Source organism: Manis javanica, chromosome 4, assembly GCF_040802235.1.
Source record: "Manis javanica isolate MJ-LG chromosome 4, MJ_LKY, whole genome shotgun sequence".
Lineage (NCBI taxonomy): Eukaryota > Metazoa > Chordata > Mammalia > Pholidota > Manidae > Manis > Manis javanica.
The window spans coordinates 78,163,028-78,190,883 of record NC_133159.1 but is presented as its reverse complement, the minus strand read 5'-3'; the positions used below and the strand labels follow the sequence as shown (position 1 = coordinate 78,190,883).

The following is a 27,856-nucleotide window of genomic DNA, read 5'->3' as shown; positions in this document are numbered from 1 at the left end:
TATCCAGCTAGTAAATTCCAGATAGTCTTAAAAAATAAACCCAGAAACCTCCATAGACCCTCATGTTAATGCTAACTTTCCTCTTCCCACCCACAAAGTGGCCCAGAACACTCCTGTAGATACCTTCACACCTCTCACTGACACAGCAAGCTGACTTTGTTGATGGGTGTGTCACTTCTCAGCAAGACCTCAAGGCTTTACTTGCAGAGAGAGCCAGGTTGTGATAGATGTGTTTGCTGGCTCTGTCCGATGCAGCCTTACAGAAGTGCATTAGGCCTTAGCTTCCTCTCCCTATTAGTACCTAGTCCTTCTCTGTCCTAGAAGCTTTCCCCGAGAAACTCCTAATGCGACGGAGTTATTCCCCAAACTCTTCCCAAAAGCCAAGGGCTCCTCAGCTGCCCCATGGTCTTAACCTCTAACCAACCAAGCCTGGGAGGCACCAAAGAAATTTCTGGGCCTTAAAACCAAATTATACTCTGACTCAAACCAGAACCCCGTCCACGAGTTTAGCTTTCCCCGTGGCAGTGACCCTTGTTCTGCGACGGAAGCCTGGCGGGGGTGGAGGAATCTCAGTTTAGCTCACCCAGACAGGGTGGCTGCCCTAGGCCCAGGTGCGTTTTGATTGAAAGAGTCCCGTTTTGAGCTCCCTCTGTTTCTTCAAAGCTCTTTGGGCTTTTTTGTTGCCATAGACTAGGAGTTGGAGACCTGGTTTCTAGTAATTGCTCTGCTAAAAGTGGCTGGCTTCATGTCAGGTAAATATCTCTGGGTCTTAGTTTGTGCATTTTTTCAAGTGAGGGATTTAGACTAGCTCAGTGATTTTCAAGCTCTTTTCTCTAGTAGCAACACTGTACAAAGGAAATCTATTGGGATGCCCAGAATGGAAAAAAGGGTAGAGCTGCTCCGCCTGACCTTGAAGTTGCACTCTTTCCTGGGGGCCATACAGAATGTAGCGCTAAAATTCCTTGTGTTAATTTTTTCCCCAAAGATGGATAATATGTTAATAGGACAATAGGAGGATAAGAATAAAGTAAGGATGTGGGAGGCAGCAAATTAACAGGTTATAGGCTATGCTTTTCCATATAAAAAATGAGGATAAAAGGTATTACAGAAGATATTAGTAAATTGTTTCTCTCAAACATCTTACAAATTGCAACATGAAGTTATATTAAGCTATATGTGTGTCAACTTCAAAAGAATAACATCATAGTGCTTTAAGGACACTGTCTGGGCTATCTGACCCTAGCAGGCAAGGGGTCAGATGGGCATCCAGAAGCCTAGCTTTTCCTGCTTATCTAAATAATAAAAGCTTTCACTGCTGCAACCCTTCATTTTATTGATATTTCTTGTTGTGAGAGGTTAACCACCTGCCCAAGATTGAGTAGCTGGTTCAGTTGCCAATCACCCCAATGTTAGGATTTCAATTGGGCCAGTCTGGCCACAAATCCCGGCCTTTTCCCATATTGCTGCCCATGCTCATGGTTTAATGAATGTTTCATAGCCCAAGCCAGACCATAAGGGTCACCCAGAAAATAACCAGCTTCCACTTTCTTTAATTACACAAACTAGAGCTAGGTGACTGAGATCTTGCCTTTGGTCTGCAAGACCTAGGGAGTTTTGCAAGCCTTAAGGGAGTGCAGAATTTCCTGACGATGTTGCAAGGTGGCTGGCTTCTGTAGTCAGGCAATATTCTCCTTCGCTTTAGTTATGACTGCAGAGGTGCTGGGAAGCAAACTGAAAACTAGCACCTGGGAGCAGACTTTTCTCCTGAAGCCCCAGAGAAGAGGCTGGCTCATTCAGAGGGAGGGGCTTGGCACCCCTGCTTTCATCTAAAGATATTTTGGTCCAATTCCACCTCCTAGTTCCTTCATCAGTAAATCAGTTTTCCAAAACTAAGTATTTTTGCTGAGGGAAGGACATTTTAGCTAAGGCTAAAAAATTTAGAGAGCAGAGAGCTGGATGGCTGAAATTTTGCAGAAGTTCTTACTTCACTAGTTTAATTTGGGAAAGGACCTGAATTCCTGAAGAAAATGACTTTGTTTGAGAAAGAACCCATTTCATCAGGGTTGCTTCATCAGCAGTCACACAGGGTGCCCCCACGCAGCCCCTGCCTCGGACCTCTCAGCCTCCAGGCTGTGCTGCAGTGAGGATGGTCTGGACAGCAGAGGCCCAAGGAGCCTTTCTCAACCTTACGCAGGTCTCCCTGAGCACATGCCAGGTCGAAAGTCACCCCTGCTGCCCTCCTCACCCTCACACCAGCAGAGGCGGGCTCCTAGACATCCTTGCTCTTCTTTTTCTACCAGGGCTTCAAATGTGAGCCTGTTCAATTTTCAAACTTTAGAATGGTATTGCTTTCCTTGGGTCTAGGTAAACCTTTAGAGAACTGACCCTGTTCCCTAATAAGTAAGATCACCTGGTTTTAGACATTACTATAAGCAAAAAGTGTTAAATAATACTTTACAGAGACTCCACTAAGTATCTTAAGCCTGGTGGGGTTTTTAAGAGTTTGAGAAATCTCACTGAAATAGAATTATTCAAAGGGCAAGATTTTTTAAATAAGTCACCATTCTCTGAGTGTAACAGCAAAAGTAGTTCTTGAAATATTTAAATAGAAAGTGAAACTGAATCACACTGTTTACTTTTCATAGTAAAAGCTAGAATTCAAGACTTCTTCCCTGAAAGAGCAACAGGGTTTTCGTAAAACGTTTCTTCTTATTCTTTGAAATCTGGAGTTCACAAGAAAACCTGAGGGTTATGCTTTACTGAAGCTGACACTTTACTTCAGCAATGCAGAATGCCACATGGGGGTGAGGCAGTGTGTTCTGGAGGGGAGACAGTGTCAGCTCTGGGTCAGCAGAGCACATGACTGAGCCACAGGTTGGGCCAGACTCCCAGGTCCTAGGAAGCAGCTGCTACCATCTTGTACAGGTAGAGCTGAGCAAATGGCAGTATTGGTGTTGAGAGGGATCTCACAATACCAATGAAAGTTAGCTTGGGTGAGCGGACACTTGGCTCAGTGTATATCAATTCCTAGAGAAGGTATAGGAATTGTTAAGAGAAGAATGAATATGTAAGGGAAAAAAAAGATCTTCTTCCAGGAAATTGATTTTGTAGCTTTTTAATTTGTAGAGTGGTGTAGCAACTTTCCCTCTTATTTGCTTGAAAATAATTACTGTCACAATAGAGTTGTAGTCCTTTTAGCTTGCTCCAAACCCTAGCTGACCCATATTCCAATCACATTTGTTGCTTCTCTTAGTTTTCTCTGACTTCAGACTTCTGTGTCTTAAAAAGAACATATCCTGGGGGCTTAGCCTGTTGTCTGGAGGCTGCCAGGCCTGGGCCGTCCCTCCCCGCTTCCCATCCCCCTGTCTTCATTCCATAACCCCCCACTCATCCCTCCAGGCGCACAAGTGTCCCCTCCCATCTCTGACTCCATAGCTTAATTTGTGTCTTTTAGGTAATGTGACCAAATAATTTAATGTCCAAGAAAGAATACTCCTGGAAGTAAAAGGGTGTGCTTGTGATTAACAATGATGCTGAGACAATGCATGTGAAGTAGGGACTGTCCCAGGCAAACTGGGATGGCCATTCCCCCTACACATGAGCCTCCCCCCAGACAGGTCAAGGATTCTGAGGGCAAATGACTGCGTTGTCTTTGCATCCCTTCTCTTGCCCAGCTAGTACTTAAAAAAAAAAAAAAAAGGGTTTTAAAAAAGTAATTTTAGATTTACTGAAAGTTACAATGGTAGTACAGAGTTCCTATATACCCCTCAGTTTTCCCCATTGCTTATGTTTTGCATTTCCATGGTACATTTGTTAAAATTAAGAAACTGCATTGGTTTATTACTATTTGCTAAACTCTAAACTTTATTTGGGTTTCACCAGATTTTCCATTAATGTCCTCCTGTTCTGATCCAGACCAGGATACCTCACTGCACTTAACTTACATGCCTCACCTGGTCTATGATAATCTTTCTGTTTTTCCCTGTTTTTCATGACCTTAACAGCCTTGAGGGGCACTTGCCAAGTTTTCTGTAGAAATGTTCCCCACCCTGGATGTCTGTTTTCTCATGATTAGACTGAGGTTATGGTTTGGTGGAGAATACCACAGAGGTGAAATGCCCTTCTCATCACATGTATCTGAGGGGACATGATGTGCACATAACCTCATGGGGGATGTGAACCTTCGGCACTTGGTGAAGTCAGTGTTTTTCTTTCCCTACCCTGTTCCTTGGGAGCAGGTCAGTAAGTTTAACCTCCTCTCAGTGAGTTGACTAAGCCCCACCTCCCAGAACCGACAGTATCTTCATATAGTAGTATTCATTTATTTTTCTTGAAACTGATATTTTCTGACAACCTTATTTCCATTTTGCTTGTAAGACCACCCAGTGCTTGTGCATACCAGTCAGTGGCCTGAGGCACAGGAGCTGAACACCAGTTTACAGCGTCGGACTGAGGACTCTGGTCTTCAGCAGGAAATACTTGCTTACTTTCTGGTACTCTAGGATGCCCCAGCCTTAGAACCAGCCATTTTCCCAAGTCCTGCTTCCTTTTATTGGACATGACATTTAGAAACTAAGATCTAGCAGAGTTCTTTGAGCTGAACTGAATTCTCCTTTGGTCTTCCCCAGCTAACATAAACCTGGCAGGAATGTGTAGGGGGCAGATGCGGGACCCAGAAAAGCTGCTGGCCCTGTGGTGGTCTGGTGGCAGAGGTGGTAGTGCCATCTGGGCCCTGGTCCTGCTGGCTTCCTAGTGTTTCTGGAGTGAGCTATTTGCTTCTCACTGACGGCCCTAGACCCGCAGGGTAAGGGAGATACTGAAAGAGGCCCCTTTGGGCCCAGGGGTAGGGGAGCAGCGGGATGAGACAGCAGCTTCCCCTCTTTACTGCAGAGAATTATCACTACTAGGTCAGAGTTATCATCTACTAATTTTAATTTAAAAATTGAGGCATAATTAACATAACATTAGTTTCAGGTGTAGACCATGATTCAATATTTGTATCTATTGCAAAATAATCACAATAAATCTAGTTAACTTCTGTCACTGTACATGGTTAGATTTTTTTCTTGTAATGAGAACTTTAAGATCTATTAGGAACTTTCATATATGCAATACAGTATTTTATATATGCAATACTGTATAATACATATATCATTATACAGTATTATTAACTATGGTTACGATGCTATGCTGTACATTATACCCCCATGACTTATTTATTTTATAATTTGAAGTTAATACCTTTTGATGCTCTTCACCCATTTTGCCCACCCCCTCTGGCAACCATCTGTTCTCTGCATCTAAAAAATTTTTAGATTCCACATATAACTGAGATCACATGGTATTTGTCTTTGACTTATTTTACTTAGAATAATGCTCTCAAGGTCCATCCATGTATCACAAATGGCAAAATTTCCTTTTTTTGTGGTTGAGAACTATTCCATCGTAGATACATGCCACATTTTCTTTATTCATCCTTTGATGGACACTTACAGTTTTCTATCTTGGCTATTGTTAAATAATGGTGTAGTGAACATGGGGTTGCAGATACCTTTTTGAGTTAGTTTTTCTTTTAAATAAATAGCCAGAAGTGGAATTACTGTGGGGTAGTTGTTTTTAATTTTTTGAGGAATTTCCATACCTTTCCATAGTGCTTACACCAACTTACAGTTCCACCAACAGTGTATCAGGTTTCCCTTTTCTCCCCATCCTTGTCAATGCTTTTTTATTTTAGCCATTCTGACTTGTGAGGTGATACTTCATTGTGGTCTTGATTTGCATTTTCCTGATTAGTGATGTTGATCATCTTTTCGTATGTCTGTATGTCTTTGGAAAAAATGTTTATTCAGATTCTTTGCTCATTTTTAAATCAGATTTTTTTCCTATTGTGTTGTATGAATTGTTTATATATTTTGGATATTCTTTATCAGATATGATTTGAAAATATTTTCTCCCCTTCCATAAGTTGCCTTTTCATATTTATTGGTGTCATTTGCTGTGCAGAAGCAAAGTTTGATGTATTACCTGTTGCCTTTGCTTTTGTTGTCAAATCCAAAAAATCATTGCCAAGCCTGATGTCATGGAAATTATGGCCTATGTTTTCTTCTAGGAATTTTACAGTTTCAGGTCTTACATTTCAGTCTTTAACTCATTTTGAGTTATTATTTGTATATGGTGTAAGACAGTAGTCCAGTTTCATTCTTTTGTATATACCCTTTCAGTTTTCCCAGCACCACTTATCAAAGAGACTGGCTTTTCCCCATTGTATATTCTGGGCTACATTGTAAATTAATTGACCATCTATGTGTGTGTTTATTTCTGGGCTCTCTATTCTTTTCCACTGATCTGTGTGTGTTTTTATGCCTATACTATACTGTTTTGATTACTGTAGCTTTGTGATGTAGTTTGAAATCAGACAGTGTGATTCCTTCAGCTTTGTTCTTCATTCTCAAGATTGCTTTGGCTATTTGGAGTTTTTTTGTGGTTCTATACAAATTTTAGGATTGTTTTTCCTATTTCTGTGAAAAATGCCACTGGAATTTTGATAGGGATTACATTAAAGTGTAAATTGCTTTGGGTAGTGTGGACATCATCTATAATTTTTAACAGCTTTATTAAGGTATAATTTATATACATAAAATTCACCTGTTAATCAAAGTACACAAATGAATTATTTTTAAAGTTTACAAAATTGTGCAATTATCACTATTTTTAGAACATTTTCTTTACCCTAAAGAGATGTCTTTTATCTATTTGCTGACAATCCCTGTTCTTACCTTAGGCCCAGTGCAATTACCAATCTAGTATCTCTTTTAGAAATTTTCATTTTCTGACATTTCACATAAATATAATCATACTTTCTTTAGTTTACTGTGCTGGACTTAGTATGTTTGAGGTTCATACATGTTGTAACATGTATTAGTATTGCCTTGTGTGGGTTTGTTTATCCATTTACCAGTTGATGGTCATTTAGAATGTTTCCACTTTTTGACTATCTGAATAATGCTGCTATAAATATTCACCTACAAGTCTCTGTGAACATGTTTTCATTTCTCTTAGGATGGAACTCCAAGTGGAATTTGCTGGGTTATATGGTAAACATGTTTAACTTTTTAAGAATCTACCAGATTGTTTTCCAAAGTGGCCATGCCATTTTACATTCCCAAGAGCAATGTATTAGGGCTCTTCCCTCCACATCCTCACCAACACTGTTTTTTTAATAATCATCCTAGTGGGTGTGAAGTGGTATCTAATTTTAGTTTTAACTTGTATTTCCCTACGGACTAGTAATGTTGAGCATCTTTTCATATGCTAAGCCATTTGTATATGTTTTTTGCTGAAATAAATGTTTACTCAAATTTTTGCCCATTTTAAAATTGATTTTTATTGTACTTGCTATACAATGTTATGTTGGTTTCAGGTGTACAACATAGTGATTCAATTATATACATTACTAAATGCTCACCATAAGTGTAGTTACCATGTCACTATACAAAGATATTACAATATTATTGGTTATATTCCTTATGCTGTACATTTTATCCTGATGACTTATTCTGTAATTGGAATTTTGTACCTCTTCATGCACTTCATCTACTTCACCCTTCCCTCACTCCTATGGCAACCCCCAGTCTGTTCTCTGTGTTTGAGTCTATTTCTGTTTTTTGCTTTTTTTAGATTTCACATAAAAGTGAAATCATATGGTATTTGTCTTTGTCTTATTTTACATAGCATAATACTCTCTAGGTCCATTCATGACACAAATGGCAAGATTTCATTCTATTTTATGGCTGAGTAATATTCCATTGTGTATATGTGCCACATCTTATTTATCCAGTCATCTGTTGATATGATACTTAGGTTGCTTCCATAACTTGGCTCTTGTAAATAATGCTGCAATAAACATAGGGGTGCATATATTCTCAATTACTGTTTTGTTCAGGTATATATCCAGAAGTAGAATTACTGGGTCTTATTATCTTGTTCTTGAGTTTTAAGAGTTATTTATAGATTCTGGATATAAGTCTTTTAATATTATTTGAAAATATCTTCTCCCAGTCTGTGGCTTATCAGTTCACTTACATTTTTTTTGAAGTGAAGTTTTAATTTTGATGAAATCCAACTTATTAATATTTTCCTTTATGCATTTTTTTTGCATCTTACCTAAGAACTCTTCCTCACCCAATACCATGCAGGTTTTTTTTTTCCTAAAAATTTTACACTTGTAGCTCTTACATTTTGGTCTCTGATCCATTTTGGATTTATTTTTGCATGTCATAGGAGCTAACGGTCTAAATTAACTTTTTTGCATCTGATAGCAAAATATTCCAGCACAATTTGTTGGAAAGACCATCCTTTCTCCATTGAATTGCCTTGACATGTTAGTTTAAAATCAGTTCTCCATCAACATGAGGGTTTACTCCTGGTCTCTCAATTCTGTTCCACTGATCTTTATACCGATCTTTATATCAGTATCACAATGTCTTGATTACTGCAGCTTTGCAGTATGTTTTGAAATCAGGAAGTGCTCAGCATTTTCAGAATTGTTGTGGCTATTCTGGGTCCTTTGCATTTCCCTGGAAATTTTAGGATCAACTTACCAATTTTTCAAAAATGCCTGCCGGAATTTTACTAGGAATTGCATTGATCTAGTTCAATTTGGGGAGGACTGCCATTTTAACAATACTGAATCTTCCAATTCATGAACATGGGCTATTTCTACAGTTTCTTTAATTTGTTTTATGATTTTCATTGTATAAGTCTTTTGTTAAATTTATCCTTAAGGAATTATTGTTGGTGCTATTATGGATAGAATTGTTTATTTCATTTTTGGTTTTTTCATTTCTAGTATACAGAAAGAACCACTGGATTTTTGTATATTCATATTGTAGCCTGTGACTTTGCTGAACTTGCATATTCCTGTCTACTGAGCTCCCCACTAAACCAGGTTGCTTTCCAGCCCCCTTCCAAGGTTGGGCCTTTATCAGCTGTCATTTTCTCCAGTGTCCAAGAGTACAGATCTGATGTTATTGTTTCTTGATCCTCCAGTAAAGTTACCTCAATTGTTTAATCCCCTCACCCCTAACTGCTCTGGGGGCCCTGCTGACTTATGCTCAATACACATTTTGAAAAAGCAGTGTACATTCTAGAGATTCTCTCTCTCAAAAGCAAATTACAAATAATTCTTTTTTTTCCTTAAAAAAAACAAACAACTTCCTTGAGTCCAGAAAGTTCTGGGCTACTCCTATTTTGGATTTGTGAGGTTAAACACATTGCTCAAGAGCATTTTATAGCACAGTTAGTTTCTTTTAAAAGAATAATGACCAGACTTCTAAAGGGCTTCATCTTAGATTACATTTACTGACCTCTTTGCTGTTCTTTATTATTAGACTGTGAGGTCAAAATGGAGATTTACTCAATTTTTTGGTCAACTTATACCAGAAAAAATAGGTCAGTACATTTTTAAAAAACTTTCAAGTTTCAATTTAAGACTTCATCTTTCGTTTTCAAATAAAAATACTGCATCTTACATAGGGATGCAAGGACTTGGTTATCTTTGTTAGAATAATGGTTCTCCTCTATCTGGGTAAGTCTCTCTGTACAGTTAGGGACTGGAAGGCAGGGGGTTGAAATCGGAGGCAAAAGTCTTTCTTGGAACAAAGCTAGGTATCAATCGCCATCAGACCATCATTGTGGCTAGAATTCTGGAAAATGGTGAATAGAAGTTCATCTTTTATTTGGTCTTCATGGTTTATACCTGTGAAGCAAAAAAGGACAGTCTGAATAAAACACCTAAAATAGTTTATCAGCTTTTGAGAACATTGTATTGCCTTCCCAATATACACATTCCATTTTCTCTCATATGTAGCAATAGTAGTTTGGGTGGAATAGACCAAATTTCATATTCAACTTGGGTGTTAGGCCTTTGATAGGTCTAGATTGGTAAGAAAATCCTTTTCTCTCTCAACCACCCCTTCCCAGAATAACTCAGTTAGCTCATAGCATTCCCATGACCAAGTGGATTGGTTCAGGGGTGCCCTCAATTAGTATGAAATTCAAGATTCACCAGGACAATGTGATATGCTATGTATAAAGCTGGGAACTATTGAACAATTCTGCCACCTGTAGTTGGCAGTTTCTAAGGGGCCCCTAATGGTCCTGGTATTCATGCCCTTATACAGTCCTCTCAGCTTGAGTGTGGTGTGGACCTAGTGATTAGTTTCTAGTCATAGAACACAGCAAGCGATGGGATGTCACTTCTGAGATTAGTTACAAAAAGACTGTGACTTCTATCTTTGGCTATCTTTTCCACTTGCTCACTTTGAAGAAAGCCACAGGTCAGGTTCTGAGGTACAGTATGAATGTGTCAAGAAAGCTGTGAGACATTGTATCTAGATAACAGCCAGTGAGAAACTGAGGCCCTGAGTTCAACAGCCCATGAGGAACAAAACTGTGTCAACAACTACATGAGGTTGGAAGGAGCTCTTTCTCTACTTGGGCCTTTAGGTGACATCATAACCCTGTTAAACAGCTTAACTACAACCTCATGAGAGCATCTGAACCAGTTACCTTAACTGTGTCAAGAATTCCTGACTTAAAAACTATGAGATAAAAAGTGTTTATTTGAAGCCACTAAGTTGTGGAGTAATTTGTTAGGCAGCAAAAGATAATGTACCATCATAAGAAAAATTAGTTTTGAGTTGGATTTTTTCCCATTATTTGCCACTGAGAGCTCATATATTAACATATGCTAGCTAGTAATAGTTTAATCTTGAAAAGGTTATTATTAGACATTACTATCTTTATACTCAAATGAACTTATGGTTTGTAAAAATCATGCAAATACATAAAAAAAAAAATCTGTCCACTCACTCTAAACCATGTCCCCTATGGAAAATCACTGTAATAAGGCCCATTCATTCAGAATCCCTTATACTGACAAAATCAGGGTAGGCTTACTTTGATTACTGACACAAATAAACAATGATCACAGGGGAACTGTTAAGTTTATCTAAAGTACTTTTAGTGACTAAACAAAAGATGCTTTTACACCATCTGTTTGCATGCAAGTTTTAAATATACTAATTGAAAATGACTTAATTGGTACTTCATTAAAATAGGTCTAAAAGGACTTCTGGTTAGGCACTCTTTGTTTTCAATCCATCTGGAAAATAAACCTTTCAACCAATGGAGATAGGGTATCATGAAGGGTATAATTAATTCAATCCTCTGTACTAGAAGCTAAATAAAACAATCCAATCTAACTGTATTCTTAGAAGGGCCTTTGAATTGATGCTCACACAGGCCAACCTGAGCTTACAACCTTTGCTTTATAGGGTCATCAGGGGAGCAGGATCATTGGAAAAGGTCACTGGGTATAAGTTAGGAGGCAGTTACAGTGTTCCTTATATTTTGTTTTCTGGCAGGTTTAATAAAGGGATGCCATTCTTTCTTGTCTGCCAAAATACCTCTCTCAAATAGCCTCAAATAAACATTTGCTTGAAGATAGACGATTCTGGGGAGATGGCAGAATAGGAGGTTCCTGTGATTATTTTCTCCCACATACACACCAAGGCAGGGACTACGTATTATGTAATTCACCCTGAAAATCACCTGAAGATTGGGGGAACTGATCTTCTACAGGTAATGACAAAGAGAAGGCCAAATCAGAAAGAGCAAAATGGGCAGAGCCATGGTTCAGATCAAAACCCTTACCATGCCCACAGGTGGGAGGGAGGGAGGTACAGAGCAATGAGGGGCCCCTCACTGGATATCCCTGGACCTGGGCACCTGCAGCAGGAAGATGGCTTCTGATGGCTTACTTAACTCCAGGAGAGTATCCAAGTGTCTGTTCTTGGAGGGCCAGCATGCTGTGCTGATTAGTCTGAGACCCAGCCTACAGGCAGCAGTTAGAAAAGTGCCTCGGTATGATGTGAAGATGTATTGACTAACTTTGGGACATGTGCTGGAAGGGCAGGAATCCGCAGGGGCTTTCTCTAGGGAAGGAGGGACTGGTGGGCACCATTTTTCTTGCCCCTCTTCAATCTAGCTGGCTGGATGCTTGTGGGAGCCAGTTCTAACTTGTCTGGATACAGGTCCCACCCTCCCACCGAGCTGGCACCAGCACCCCTCCAGAGCAACTCCTGCCCTGGGGAGAGGAAGAGCTAGCCCCATCCACCTGCATGTCTGCATTAACACAGCAGGTCCTCTCAGGCAGCCACAAGGGAGTAAGCCATCCCCACCAGCATGTCTATAGTAGTCACAGCTGGTCATTGCTGACAGCCAGGTGGATGGCTGGCCCCACCCTCCAGCACACTCAGAGCTTTGGTCATGGCCCAGCTACAACAGAAGAGTGCACACAACCCATGCAGAGGACACCCTGGACTGCCTGGTACTGTAATATTGACACCTAGTATATCAGGCCACTGCTTTCAAGACCAGGAGATACAGCTGACCTATCTAATACATAGAAACAAACGAGAGTCATACAAAATGAGGAGGTAGAGGAATACATTCCAAATTAAAGAATAAGACAAAAATGCCAGAGAAAGAGCTAAACAAAGCAGAAATCAGCAATCTACCTGACAAAGAGTTCTAAGTATGGTCCTAAAGATACTAACTGTACTGGAGAGAAGAGTAGATGTACTCAGAGACAACTTTAACAAAGAGAAAGTATACAAAAGAATCAGAGATGAAGAATACAATGACTGAAATAAAAAATACACTAGAGGGATTCAGTAGCAGATTAGAGGATGTGGAAGAACACATTAGTGATTCTGGAAGATGGACTACTGGAAAGCAATCAAGCTGAGCAGCAAAAATATAAAAATAAGGATACATTAAGTGATCGCAAAGACAACTTCAGGCATTACAACATTTGCATTATAGGGGTCCCAGAAGAAGAAGGAGAGAGAGGGGGACAGAAAACTTAAATAAAAGCTGAAAACTTCCCTATGAAAGACACCCAGATCCAGGAAGCACAGAGAATCCCAAACAAGATGAACTCAAGGAGGTCCATGTTATACACATATTAGTTAAAATAGCAGAGATTAGGGATAAAGAGGGACTCTTAAAAGCAGCAACAGAAAAACAAGTATATACAAGGGAAACCCCATAAGGCTACCAGCTGATTTTTCAGTAGAAACCTTACAGGCCAGAAGGGAGTGGCAGGGTATATTAAAATGCTGAAAGGAAAAACCCCCAACCAAGAATATTCTACCTGGCAAGGTTAACATTCAGAATTGAAGCAGGGAGGGACAGTTTCACAAGCCAAAGTTAAAGGAGTTCATCACCACTAAACAGGCCATACAAAAAATGTAAAAAGGAACTTCTTTACATGGAAAATAAAAAGCCATAACTAGAAGAAAATTAGAAAATAAAAAAAATTTCACCAGTAAAAACAAACATACAGTTAGTAGGTCAGTTACTTATAAAGCTAGTATGAAGTTCAAAGGACAAAAGTAACAGACCCTCAGGGAGCACCCACACCCCAACTCTCAGGTGTACACTTGACTTTTTCTATAATCTTGTTTTCCAAAATAAACTCTTGAAGCTAATAATAAAAAAGAGACAAAAGTAATGAAAAAAGTAGTGCTTTTAGAATGTGTTCAAACTTAAGCAACCATCAGCCTAATAATACAGGATGCTAAATATGAACCTCATGGTAACCACAAACCAAAAAGTTGTAATAGATATACAAAAAATAAAAAGAAATGAATCCAAGCATAACACTAAAGGAAATCATCACTCACACGGTAGAAGAGTAAAAGAAGAAAGGAACAGAGAAAAACTACAAAAACAATCAGAAAACAATGAACAAAATGGCAACAAGTATACACCTATATAAAGTATATAATTACTTTAAATGTTAAATGGACTATTTGCTCCAATCAAAAGACATAAATTGGCTGAATGGATTAATAAAGTAAGATCCATCTATAGACTGCTACATGAGGCTCGCTCTGACCTAAAGATACATAAAGACAAAGTAAAGGGATGGAAAAGATATTCCATGTAAATGGAATTAGGGGTAGCATTACTTGTATCAGACAAAATAGACTTCAAAACAAAGAATGTAAAAAGAGACAAGGGCATTATATAATGATAAGTGGTCAGTTCATTAAGATATAACAATTGTAAATATCTATGCACTCACAGAGGACTACCTAAATATATAAAGCAAATATTAACAAACATAAAGGGAGGAATTGATAGTAATACAATAATAGTAGCGGGTCTCAATATCCCACTTATGTCAATGGATAGACCACCCAGACAGAAAATCAGTAAGAAAACAGTGGTGCTGAACAACACATTAGAACAGATGGGCTTAATATATATATATATATATATATATATATATATATATATATATAAAACATTCCATCACAAACCAACAGAATATACATTCTTTTTAAGTGAACATGGAACACTCACCACAGTAGATCACACACTAGGCTACAAACAAGTCTCAATAAACTTAATAGGACTGAAATTGTATCATGCATCTTTTCAGACCACAAAAGTATGAAACTAGAAATCAAGTACAAGGAAAAAAACAAGAAAAAACATAAACACATGGCGGTTAAACAACATGCCACTAAACAACCAGTGGGTTATTGAAGAAATCAAAGAAAAAAAGATACCTGGTGATAAATGAAAACATAAACACAATGGTTCCAAATCTTTGGGATGCAGCAAAAGCAGATCTAAGAGGGAAGTTTATAGGATACAGGCCTACCTCACGAAACAAGAACAATCTCAAACAATCTAACCTTACAACTAAAAGAACTAGAAAAAAAAGAACAGAGCCCAAAGTTAGTAGAAGGAAGGAAATAATGGAAAATCAGAGTAGAAATGAAAGAGACTAAAAAAGCAGTAGAAATGATCAATAAAATGAGTTGGTTCTTTGAAAAGATAAACAAAATTGATAAGCCTTTTGCCAGACTAATCAAGAAAAAAAGAGAACTCAAACAAATATAATCAGAAATGAGAGAAGTTACAAACGACACCACAGAATTACAAAGGATAATAAGAGATTTCTACAAAAAGTTATATGCCAACAAATTGGACAACCTGAAGGAGTGGGTAAATTCCTAGAAACATATTCTTCTAGACTCAGGAATCAGGAAGAAATAGAAAACCTGAACAGACTGGTTACTAGAAATGAAATTGAACCAATCATCAAAAAACTTCCAATAAATGAAAGTTCAATGGCAGATGGGTTCACAGTTGAATTCTACCAAATATTTAAAGAGCTTATACCTACCTTTTTAAAGTATTCCAAAAATAGATGAGCAAGGAACACCTAAACTCATTCTATGAGGCCATCATTATTCTAATACCAAAATCAGACAAAGACACCACAAAAAAAGAAAATTATGGACTAACACCCTGGGTGAACATAGATGCAAAAATCCTCAACAAAGTATTAGCAAACCAAATTAAAAAACACATCAGAGAGATCATCATGGACCAAGTGGGATTCATTCCAGGGATGCAAGGATGCTTCACTATCCCCAAATCAATCGATGTGATATATCACATTAACAAAAGGAAGGATAAAAACCCTATGATCATCTCAGTAGATGCTGAAAAAGCATTTGACAAAATTTAACATCCACTCATGATAAATCCCAACAAAGTGGTATAGAAGGAACAAAACTCAACATAATAACTCAATAAAATAAAGGCCACATATGAATAAAAAACCACAGCCAACATCATACTAAGTGGTGAAAAGCTAAAAGCTTTTCCTTTAAAGTCAGTAAGAAAACAAGGACGTCCACTCTTACCACTTTTATTCAACACAGTACTGGAAGTCCTAGTCATAGCAATCAGATAAGGAAAAGAAAAAAAGGCATACAAATTGGTAATGAAGAAGTAAAATTGTTACTATTTACAGATGACATGATACTATATATAGAAAACCCTAAAGACTCCAGCAAAAAAAATATTAGAATAAGTGAATTCAGCAAAGTTTCAAGATACAAAATCAGTAATACAGAAATCTGTCAAATCTCTACATAGTAATAATGAACTAGCAAAAAGAAAAATTAAGAAAACCATGCCACAATTGCATCAAAAAGAATAAAATACTTAGAATAAAATATCTGATAAGAGGGTATATAATATATATATGAAAGACAAAATACATAAAGAACTCATACAACTAAACACCAAAAAAGCCAATAATATGACTTAAAATTTAAGCAGGTGAACTGAATAGACATTTTTCCAAAGAAGACATACAGATGACCCACAGACATGTGAAAAGATGCTCAACACCACTAATCATAAAGGAAATGCAAGTCAAAACCACAGTGAGGTATCACCTCACAGAACAGACAGTGTCAAAAAGACAAGAAATAACAAGTGTTCATGAGAATGGAGAGAAAAGGGAACCCCATGCACTCTCGGAGAGAATGTAAACAGGTGCTGACACTATGGAAAGCAGTATGGACGTTCCTCAAAAAATTAAAAATACAACTACCAAATGACCCAGCAATTCCACTTCTGGGTATTTACCCAAAGAAAACAAAAACACCAATTCAAACAGATATATGTACTCCTATGTTTAGTGCAGCATTATTTACAATAGCCAAGATATGGAAGCAACCTGTGTCCATTAATAGACGAATGAATGGATAAATAAGATGTGTATATATGTAATAGAAATTACTCAGCCATAAAAAAAAATCATGCCAGTTGTGACAACATGGATGGATCTATGGGGTATTATGCCAACTGAAGTCAGAAAAAGACAAATACTATATAATTTCTCTTACATATGGAATCTAAAAAACAAAATAAACTCCTAGAAGCAGACTCAAAAATACAGAGACTAAACTGCTGGTTGCCAGAGGGGAAAGGAGTGGGGAGGGTTACTCAAAATAGGTGAAGGGGATCATGAGGTACAAACTCCCAGTTATAAATTAAGTATATCAGAGGGATGAAAAGTACAGTGTAAGGAATATAGTCGATAGTTTGTATGGTGACAGATGGTAACTACACTTAAACCACAGTAAGCATTTTGTAATGTCTATTAATGTTGAATCACTATGTTGTACACTTGCACCTAATATAACATTTTGTCCACCGCAATAAAAAATTTTATAAAGGAAAGATCTGCTTGGTGAGTTTTTTTAAACAAAAATTTAAATAAAATATAAAGTGATATACACCAAATGTGCTTCTGGAAAGGAGACAGGGTTGGACACAGAGGTAAGGAGAATTTTCCTTTTTAAAATTATATATGCAATTGTGTATTTAATTTTTATACAAGTTTCTATTTATATAATTTTAAAAATAACTGAAAGTTAAAAACCCATAAAATGCTCCTTGATGGGGTCTCATTTGTAGTTTAGGATGAATTTCTTCCATCATAATATAAAATCGATACCTACCTGAGCACTTGAGAGTTTATGAAGTGAGAAGTAAGGGGAAGAAGAGATGGAGAGTTATGATTAAAGCAAGAGGAAGGGACATTCTGACGGGCAGTTCCGAGAGAGGCAAGAATTTAGGATAGTAGAAGAGGGCTATGTGTCTGGGAGCAGTCAGGATTCAGCAAAGCCAGACCTGTAAATTCACCTGCTTACCTGCACATAAGATGACTAAGGTATTGGCTGGGTTGAGGGTGATTTCTTTGAAGAAGAAAGTAGGATGAGGATGTTCTCAATGGATCGTTGCAGGAATTTGGTTGAAGTAAACGGCTATTTCCTGGGGAAAAGCTTATCAGATGGGACACGTGGAATGGTCTAGGAGTGTGAATCTGACAGCAGGGAGTTTCTTGGATTATAAGAAACAGAACTGTGGTAGCCAATAAAGGGAGAATAGTAACAAGGGTGGGGCACAAAGTAATGAGGGGACAGGAAGTGACCAGAGGAATGGAGAAATTAGGGATGTGGTGGTGGGTCTTTCTTAGCAAACTGAGGACATCCTGAGGTCTGTACTTGGTTTTTAAAATTCCCAATATGACAGAAGAAACCAAACAGGCAACAAATGAGACAAACCAAACACAAACAAACAAAAGCAAAACACAGATGAACTCACCACTCTGGTTAACAGCTGGTTCTAAATATGATGGTTAAACTTTCAAGATCTTCATTCCTTAAATGTAATTCTTCAAGCAGGGTGGTTATGAACTGTGTGAACACCACATTTTCCTGAGAGTGTTTCTGAATGCCAAGAATTGGGGTCAGTCTGAAAGAATAAGAATATTTAATGCATATCCATAACATGGGAAGGATTAAGGGGTTACTTTGCAAGTTACATTCCTGGAAAGCTATTTTGGGAAAAAATTCTTTTTTCCCCAAAAAGTTTCACACTTTCCACAAAACTTTCAGATGCTTATTTAACCTTGGTCATTGCCACTAGGCACATCGAATATAAATAAACATTTTTTTTCTGAATAAATCAATAAAGCTCAAGTCAGAGCAAAAATTCCACAGTTGTGAGTGTGGATTGGGAAATGTCATTTTCTGAGAGACAGATTTCTTCCTTGCTTAACCATCTCACACAGAAAGCAGATGTAAAAGGAAATATTTGTCAGAATCATCCAAAGATGGCTGGAACTTAGAGGAGGTGGTAAATCCTCTATATCCCTGAAGGTATCTTAGCAAGAACTGGAGGCTAGATGATTCTAGTAATCCAGTAAAATGCACAGAGTTTGACATGGGATAATCACCGTAGTGTATTCCTTCCCACCTCGACTGTATTTCTTTACAGCTAGAGAATGGAGTGCCAGGTTCTCACACTTGGTGAGCTTTGTCTGCAGGTTTTCCCCAAGTACTTCATACTGGGAGATGGGCTGCCTAAGTCTTCCAGTGCCACACCCAAGCTGGGCTCTGGGGTGAACTCGTGTTGTTTTGGCCAGCTTTTCCTGAGGCATTTTCTTGCACAGAAGGTGGAACCCGGAATTCAGCTCTGGCTTTTCTCACACTTAGGTAATGTCAACATTTAAAATATAGAGTTGCTGCTTCCCCACCATAAGATCAAATATACTGGGGACGGGATAACACCAGCTAAAATAAAACCAAGTCAGAGGCAGATCAGATATGTCAACTCCATAGAAACTTAGCTTTGTATTTAAAATGGTACTTAACATGATATATCCAAAACAACTTCTCTGACTTCCAAGGAGACTAGTATTTGGTTTACATACGAAAACAGTTTTCTCAATTATTTTTCAAAGTGCCATTAGTGTGTTTTAAAACTTAACTTTCAAATTAGAAGTAAATGGTGATTACAGATTTTTTTTCAACCTGTATGCCCATATGAGAGCAGAAAATGAGAAGGATTAAGAGAAAGGGCTTGTAAGACAATCATTCTATCAACTACCCTAGTTAGAAAATATTTTAGGACTAGTAATTCTCTAGCAAACTTATAAGGCTAAAATTATCCTATAAATTAGTGACTTTATATCCTATAAATTAATTACAAGATGTGTTCAAATTTACCTAAAAATTTCATTCATAAAGGAAAACTAGGGTCAATAAGAAACTTTCAGTTTTGAGTAAAAAAATTTTTAAGAAAAAGGAAAGAAACAATGCAATCCTGCTCCATGCTCCTGAGCCCATGGAAAATCTGCCAGTCAGTCAGGCATTTAATGAGCGTGGGTCTGCTTTGAGAATTCTTAAAACAGGGTTCTAAGCAACCCCTTTGACTGTTTAGAGCTGGCTGCTGAGATGAAACCTATTCACCCCTTAGTCTAACTGCCAGCCTAAGGGGGGCTCTGTCTTTAATAAAATTCTAATCCTAATTCTGCCAATGATGACATCGGGCAAGTTAAATTTCAAAGCCTTAGGGTCTGTCTATAAAATGGGGCTAATAATACTTAAGTCCTTAAAACTTACTATTGCAAAACCCAAGTAGGATACTGTAGATGAACAGGTTCTTAAAAAGTCATGATAATGATTATAATACCAACTAACATTTACCATGTGTTACCTGTCAGTCCTTACTATGTACTTGTTGTAAGCATGAATTATCTCCTTTAACTGATGCTGAGGAATGCAGTATTGATCCCATTTATGGAAGAGGAAGTAAAGACAAAAAATTGAAGTGCCTTCCCCCAGGTCACAAGGATAGTAAGTATCAGGTCAGGGTTTTGGATCTAGACAATTGATCTCAAAAAGCCTACACTCTGCTAATATGCTAGCTTTCATTCTTTGTAAGCTGTAGAGCACTCTATAATCTTTACTTGCCCAATTACTGAGCCCTCAGTGAACATGTAGAAAGAAAGGAATGTTTTAAATTTGCTTTAGAGAACTGGAGGGCTACAAATGTAAAAATGGCAGGTAGCTTGGCAGGCAGAAGGAAGTACTGTTAGAGAAATCACACACAATTTGGTGTCTGTTAAGAGACAGAAATATCATCTTGGGGCCTGGAGATGTCTGCAGCAAATCATCAAGCAGACAGCAGTCCTTAGGCATCTGGAGCCAGGATTTCCTGACTGCTCTTAACATGTGAGTCCTAAATGTTGTCACATGATTATACTCTGGTTAAGTGAGCCGATGAGATTTCCTTTAACCTTATTTATTTCCTTCTTTTTTGTCTTTAATCTTTAACTGAAAAGACTTCTTCTCTACCTACCTGTCCCAAACACAGAATGTAAATGATCACAGAAATGTATTAACTTTCTAAAACTTTAAAGGTGACTTAAATCCTTTTTGGAATAAGGTGAGGTATAATTAGTACTTGAATAGCTCCTGTGCACCTCCAAACAACAGTAGATTACTTATTGAGAGTCAGGTAAAAATTGTTTTCACTTTAAAAATATCTTTTCTAGAAATCAGGTTCATGCATACAAAAAATGAAAGATAGTTTTGACAAGTTATAAAGTCATAATGAATAATCTGTCAAGGAACATGTTAAACCCTGAAAATCTTATAATTTTATGAATGATTCATTCAAAAGAATTATGATTTGTTTCTGTCTCCATAGTCACATTTAAAGTTGAATAAGGACTATATATATATATTTTTTTAATGTTTTATATATGTTTATATATATCTTTATGTTTTCCAGATTCTTTGGCTTACCTACTTTAACATGTTTTCTTACTGCATAGGTAATGACTATCTGTCCACTCTTCCAGCCTGGATTCTTACTGGGCATTTCTGCATTTCCATGTCATCTCTGTAGCAAGAACCTTCTGTGCCTACCTACACAGATGAATCAGAGGCAAGATCATAACTTTTTATCAGTTTATTATAGTTTTGGTCAATGATAAGAGTTGGTTTTAGCCATTGCCAAAAATGCTACTAACAAACTGCTGGGATTCTTTTTAGGGTACCTGCTGTCTTAATGAAAGGTGTACTGAGTTGAGTGGAGTCTGAGGATCTATCTGATGCAGAGGAGCACTGCACTGAGCTTGCAGACAGCGTTCTATCCAGTATCTGCTTTTCTTAGCAGTGACCATGGAAGATGGCTTTGGAAACCACAAAGCACTAAGCAGCAGTCCCTACCTGTGTTTAGAATCGGGCCCAATGACAAATGAACAAAGACTTACTGGAGCTGTTCTTTTCATGGTCAATAATGGTCTCTTAATTGCTACATCTAAAAGCTTCCTCTTTTCTTCCCATTTGGTTCTGCAGTACTGATGTACCTGGTCACTTCCTCTCTTCCTAGAATTCTCCTCTTTTGGCTTTTGAGCTGTCACTATTCTTCTACCCCTGATTCTTTACAATCTTTTTTGGTGGCATTTCTTTTTTCACCAGCCCATTAATGACAGGTCTTACCTAAGGTTTCATAACAACCCTCTTCTTTTTGTACTACATTCCAGCTCACTGCTTTGACTATCAATGATTCAAACCTCAAACTTCTAACCCAGGTTTTTCCCCATTGGATGTCCAGAAGGTATCTTAAACACATTACATTCAAACCTGAATTTCTGACATCTTATTTTCATCAAAACCTTCTGTTCTTAAAAACCTCAATCATTTTCAATCCTTACCCCTTAATATTTTTTGTCCAATCAGTTGTTAAGTCCTGCTGATTCTCCTCTGAGGGGCTTCTTGAATCCATTTCATCTCCATTCTCACTGCCCTTATCCTAATATGTTAATTATCTCTTGCCTGGACAACAGCCTCCTACGTGGTCTCCCAATCCAATTCAATTCTCCACATTGCCATCACAATCCTTTCTCATAGATCTGATCACATCATTCTCCTGCTTTAATAACTATTTGTAGGAGAAATCTAATTTCTTTAGGTCTTTTATTTTCATTGTTTCAATCACATAAGTATATTCTTGTATTTCAAGTAATATGAAAGTAAGTATTGTTAGTTATATATATTTTTCTCACCTACCAGACGGATGGGAGACTGGGATTACATTTCATTCATCCATCTTTGTATTCCCCACAGGCTTATTCTCTTTAATAATTTAGTGAATGATTATAGAACTAAAATTGCTGCTTCCTCCTATCAGCATTTCACAATGTACTACAACAGATCTGTGGTCCAAATCTGGCTTGGTTATTTCTGTAAATAAAGTTTTATGAAAAAAAAAGCCATGCCCATTTATTTATGTATTCCATGGCTGCTTCTGTGGCACAACAGCAGAGCTGGGTAACTGGGACTGAAGATCAGCAAAGCTGAAAATATTTACAATCTGACCCTTTACAAAAAGTTTGCCAATCCTATGCTAGAAGATTATTATATGTACTAATTTTAATTTAAATTGAATAACTCAGTTACTAATATAATGCTTTATATACTATAGCTCTGATGATGACAGCAATTAAAACAGAACATGAGAAATCTAGAAGAACCACTTGGCTGTAGGATATTCAGGATCTGGTCCATGAAGGACCTCTTGTACACTGGATCACCAAAGTATGGAAGATGCTTAAAGAAGCCAAAAATATCTCATAAGATCTAGCTGGAGATTCCCTGGCTTACTCCAGCCAAACTGCCCACCTTTGCCTCAATTATGCTGAGGTTTAGTCTGTCCTCAAGGTTTAGTCTGGCTGTCTTCTTTTCTGGGGATGCTGTTTCCCATATCTCTGCATGGTGGGCTCCTTAATGCCATTCAGTTGTGTTGAAATGTCACCTCTCCTAACTGAAATCTGTCCTCACTCTCATCCTCTCTACCTACCTACTTTACTTTGCATAGTCCTTACAATAGTCTAATTCTGTTACTTGTTAGCTTGGTTCACTGTCTCCCATCTAAAAGAAGGTGATGTCACAAGGGCAATAACTTATTCACTGTATCCCTTCTGCCTGGCACACTGTAGATTATTAACAATTACTTGTTGAATGAAGAAATAACTTAAGAGGCCACTTATTTATTGTGCTTACTGAAATGTTTTTTCTTCTTCATAAAATTTCCCTCCTTTCATTTTTAGAGGAAATATTTTCTTGACTAGCCCTCCTGCTTGCACACAGCAGCAGACATTCCTGCCAGAATACTTCAGAACATCTATTCGTGAGTTGAGAAGAACTTCAAATTCCAGGCAGACCAAGTACTAAATCAAGAACCATTGCTTGTTCCTGCATTTCCCCTCTTCACTTCCACTTGTCCTGGAACTCAGGGTTGTCAGGGACGTGTTAAGATTGACCAACTGAGTAGTTCTAAGTGTCACTGAGCAGGCTTGGTTTGTAACCTTAGTTTGCTTCCAGTCCTGCAGAGGACACTGTGGAGCAAGGAACTAGGAACTGGCCCTGGAGTGGGTGCTGGGTAATGCCTTCCTCAGGAACAAAAGTACTTTAGTTTCACAGGTGAAACGGTGAAAGGAGAGGAAATTCACTCTAATTGAGATGAAATTTACTTGGCCAAAAGGAAGAGCAATTTAGGGTATCTACAATCTAGTATCAGTCTTTATTTCTGTGTATTTGCCACAAAAGAAAGTCTCAACCATTTTTGGAATCATATTCCGTTTTACTCTCCTCCCATTAAGAGTTAAATGATCTAAGAGACTCAACATCCTTAACGTAGTGTTTTGGTCCATTTACACAGACTGAAGAAACTACCTCTGTGATCTTGAAGGACTGGGATTCTACACCTCGGTGTAGCAAGTTGTAATGGTTAACTTATAATTCTAGACATTGTTCCTCATATACAATCTAAATGTCTCTTGCAGAATTTTGTTTTCTCTTTCACAGAACTTTCTTTTCAGGAAGCTTTTAAAAGTTATTCCTTCCTACCTTAAAAATAGTTCTCAATTCTAAGTCCTTGTAATCTTTCCTCATAGATTTCATCAGACTGCTCCTTATTCAGACTGGCGTTCTTCCTTATACCCTCTTTTAGCTTTTCATTTTCCTAAAATGCAGTGCCCCAGAATATAAATATTATGCAAATTCATTATTTCAAAACATTAAACATACCTCCCCACCACAGAAAGTTATCATAAAATAAAATCTCCCATGTTTGTTTTCTTTGAAATACAATCTTAGGATGCTATCACCTCACCCCCTGCCACTTTTTTTTAAGTTGATTCCCCAGCCTCCTCCTTTCTTCTTAATCCTTTATCTATACACTATTAATTATGATATGCTAATCACTTATTTGTCTAACCTTTTCATTAAAGAACAACTCCCATTATATACTGAAAGAGACTCAAGTCTCTATTCTAGTCCTGCAACTTCTAACAGTGACATTAAAGAAAACCACAATGAACTGTGGCCAAATAATTACTCTACTTAAATAAATAGTAATATACCATATATTCAAAAACATGTTTTATGTACAAAATATCTTTAACATAATCAACAGAAAATGTGATTGGCCATGAGAAAAAAGAAAGTATTTTTATGTTTCAATTTATTTCCTTCAAGTGTTCTAAGTATGAATAAAAATCTCTAACGGTGACACTGAGAGACTAGCTTACCACAAACAGTCTGTGCTAGAGAATATCATTTGAAAAAAAATGACAATAACTTGCAATGTATAAAACACAAACAAGAAACTTCTCATGAAAACTCTACTGATTCAAATCTCTATTCTGAAAAGCCAGGCAACCTTCTATAACTAGTTCTTTACCATATGGTGAATAGCATGACAACAAAAGCAAAAAGCCAAGTGTCAAACTGCATCTTAATGATAAGACTTTTATTTAGCTGACTGCTCCACATATGCTACACATCAAAAGGAGAGATTGCAAATCAGGTTAGGACAAGTACCCTCCATTTGTTAGTACTGAGCTATCAAACAACATCTGGTTAACAGGAATTATTATACACAGGAGTAAGAGGAGTTTCAAAGTTTGACAACTGAAATGAGAGAGATTTTTAAAAAGTGGCATTTTTATAAATCCTTACATGCAAGGAACTAGAGCTATACAGACTCTTGATTAAGCCTCAGAAGCAAGTCACCTATAATTTTGTGAGTCACTGTATCCTATCAACAGAGGAAGTTATTTAAGAGTTAAAGTTGTGGTTATTAAGCAAGTAGAGCTAAACAATTGATGGAACTCTGTTATCCAGCTTCTGTAGTGCAATAAAAATCAGTAATGAGCTTGGATTTTTAAAAGGCCTCTCCCATTGTGGTCCCTACTGCTTTGCTCATTGTACTCATTCCCCCGAGGATACATAATATAGCTCCTGAACCCTGGAAATCATAGCAAGGTCTGAATTATCCTTTCCTGGATAATCTGGGTGATATATGTGAAGTCACACCAGGCACTTGTCCAAATGATAGAGCACAGATTTCCGATAACCTGATCCTCCCAAGTAAGAGAAGCAGTAACTCTTAGGGGGAATTTTCTGAGCGTTTGTTATTCACTTCCAAACTCACAGAATCAAATAAAATGACTGAAAAACACTCCTTATACTCAACACAATCTGAAGGGAGGAAAAAACTGTGAGAATGTCTATGTGAATAAATGTCACCAGAAAGCAAGCATCTCTATGGTTTGGGGTTGGAGGAAGAGACAGGAAGTGAAAAGCCACAAACTTTTCTGTACCTATCAGATTTGAGAAACTACTGGGTTCATACAGAGTTCTGTTGCCGTTGGGAAGCCTGTTTGGCTGATTACCATGCATAAGATGATGAACACGGAGAGACAGCTAAAAGATAAGGTTGGGTTTGAAAGAAATTTTAACCTCTTTCTCTCATCCTTCAGAAGTTAGGGCTGGGAAGGAGAAGGAGAAGGTAAGGGAAATTTCTGTTTAACAGAAATACTTGAAATGTTTATATGTACAGACACTATACTTGTCACTTTACTAATTAAAACAGAAGAGATATTACAATAACTGACTTTGGAGGCTTAGAATCAAACAAAAACACATCTTCTGGGCTATATGAGGCATCTTTATTAATAATGGGCTGTGTAAGTGAAGTTTCTAAAAGATGAGATGTAACTGCATAGTCTTATTTTATGAGTCTATACCCCACTTAATTCCCTCAAATGTGATTTAGTCTCAACCCATCCACCTAGTTTCCTTTTGACAACTGAGGTATCTGAGGCTTTGAACAGGATAAAGGATTTATCCAGGGTCACACTGTTTAGGAACATTGTGTTAAACATGGACACCTTTATCACAAAGGCATCTTGCTCATCTATCAAGTATTACTACTCCTTTTTTTCCTGCATGGCAGTAACAGTCATCACTTAACCTGTATTTTGTCTTAAAAAAAAAATGAGTTGGAATTTTCTTTCTTTCTTTATATGAAAAATTGCTAAATGACAAAGGATTAAACCAGCATTTTGTCTGTACAAACATACATTCAAAACTGAAACAAAGGAGAGCTGTGACCAGTAGGTAACTCAATGGGTCAAAATGTCATCTATTTTCAGAAATTTGAAGGCTCACAGAAACCCAGGACATTCTGCAAAAGGCCTCTCTCAGATATTTAAACAAAATTCTACTTATAAGCTTTCAAATGGAATTTAATCTGTGTATTCAGGGCTTCTTAGCAAGCAAGTAATTAGGATCTCATACTGAACATACTTCTTTTTTCCACCTTGCTTTTACTTACTGGGGAGAAGGCAGAAGATCAATTCTGTCAGTGATTCTCTAAAAACATCTGTCTAAACTGTGGCCCCTGGGCTCCTCCATAAAGTAACACAACAGCCACCAGAGCACAAAGAACCAAACCAACCATCCTGTGAAAGTGCTTCTCTCCTTCCATAAAATAACATGGACTGGGCCACATGAAGAAGTAACTACTTCATGGCACTTTCCTAGACTGCTGTTGTATTGTTTTAAAGTAAAGACTAAATGTGGCTTTATAATTGCCAAGGAATCCAGATGCTTTAAAACAGACAGTGGGTGGCTTTCTCCACTACAGCAAATGAATGTGTTTTCCTTGAAGAATGCCAGTTCTTCTCAGTTGTTTCCTTTGTGGCAGCATCTCAACCACTGGGTCAAACATAAGTAGCATTAGAGATTTCCAAGTTCGTAAAAATATTTTTTTCTTTATGAAACCAACTCTTTGGTCTTCAACCTTCCTGTGAAGTTACAGCAAGTGTTAATTCCAAGCTGAGGCTCAAGTGACTTTCTTAAGGTCACACAGTCAGTAAGAGATGAGCAAATAGCCCCAGAAGTACTCCCACTAGTCTACACTTCTAACCACTATACCACATAAGCTCACATGTCTGATTCATTTTAAGAACTGAGTATAACTTAAGATTTCCAAGGCCCACTTGTATATGCTCTTCAAACAATTTTTGAAATCTGTCATTATGGAATAAAATGTGTTAATGAAAACTGATAATTCCATTTTTTTTCTAATTTATCCTTTCTCTGTCACAGCCAAGAAGCACCTTCCAATACCATTAACTAATGAAGAACTTTAGAAGAAAGTTAAGTGCCTCTAAGCAAGCAAATCCTGGTAGACATGGCTAAATGAACTGATAGAGCATTATCTCTACCTAGCACATTAATAACTACAGTAGAATTAAGGATGGTGG

At 37.6% G+C, this 27,856-nt stretch overlaps 1 protein-coding gene across 4 annotated transcripts in view; it reads right to left on the bottom strand.

Moving 5' to 3' along the window:
* RPAP2 (RNA polymerase II associated protein 2) overlaps nucleotides 1–27,856 on the bottom strand; it is a 109,181-nt gene that overhangs the window by 11,081 nt on the left and 70,244 nt on the right. For 2 of the 4 annotated variants that reach the window (XM_017666488.3, XM_036997956.2), the window contains exons 12-13: nucleotides 18,052–18,201; nucleotides 7,359–9,757 (exon numbers count right to left, since the gene is read on the bottom strand). In XM_017666488.3, coding sequence (XP_017521977.3) covers nucleotides 18,060–18,201 — 142 coding nt within the window. In that variant the 3' untranslated portion in view covers nucleotides 7,359–9,757; nucleotides 18,052–18,059. Of the gene's footprint in view, nucleotides 1–7,358; nucleotides 9,758–18,051; nucleotides 18,202–21,041; nucleotides 21,165–27,856 lie in introns of those variants that run through there. The other 2 variants (XR_012130236.1, XM_073234274.1) reach the window with 2 other exon arrangements.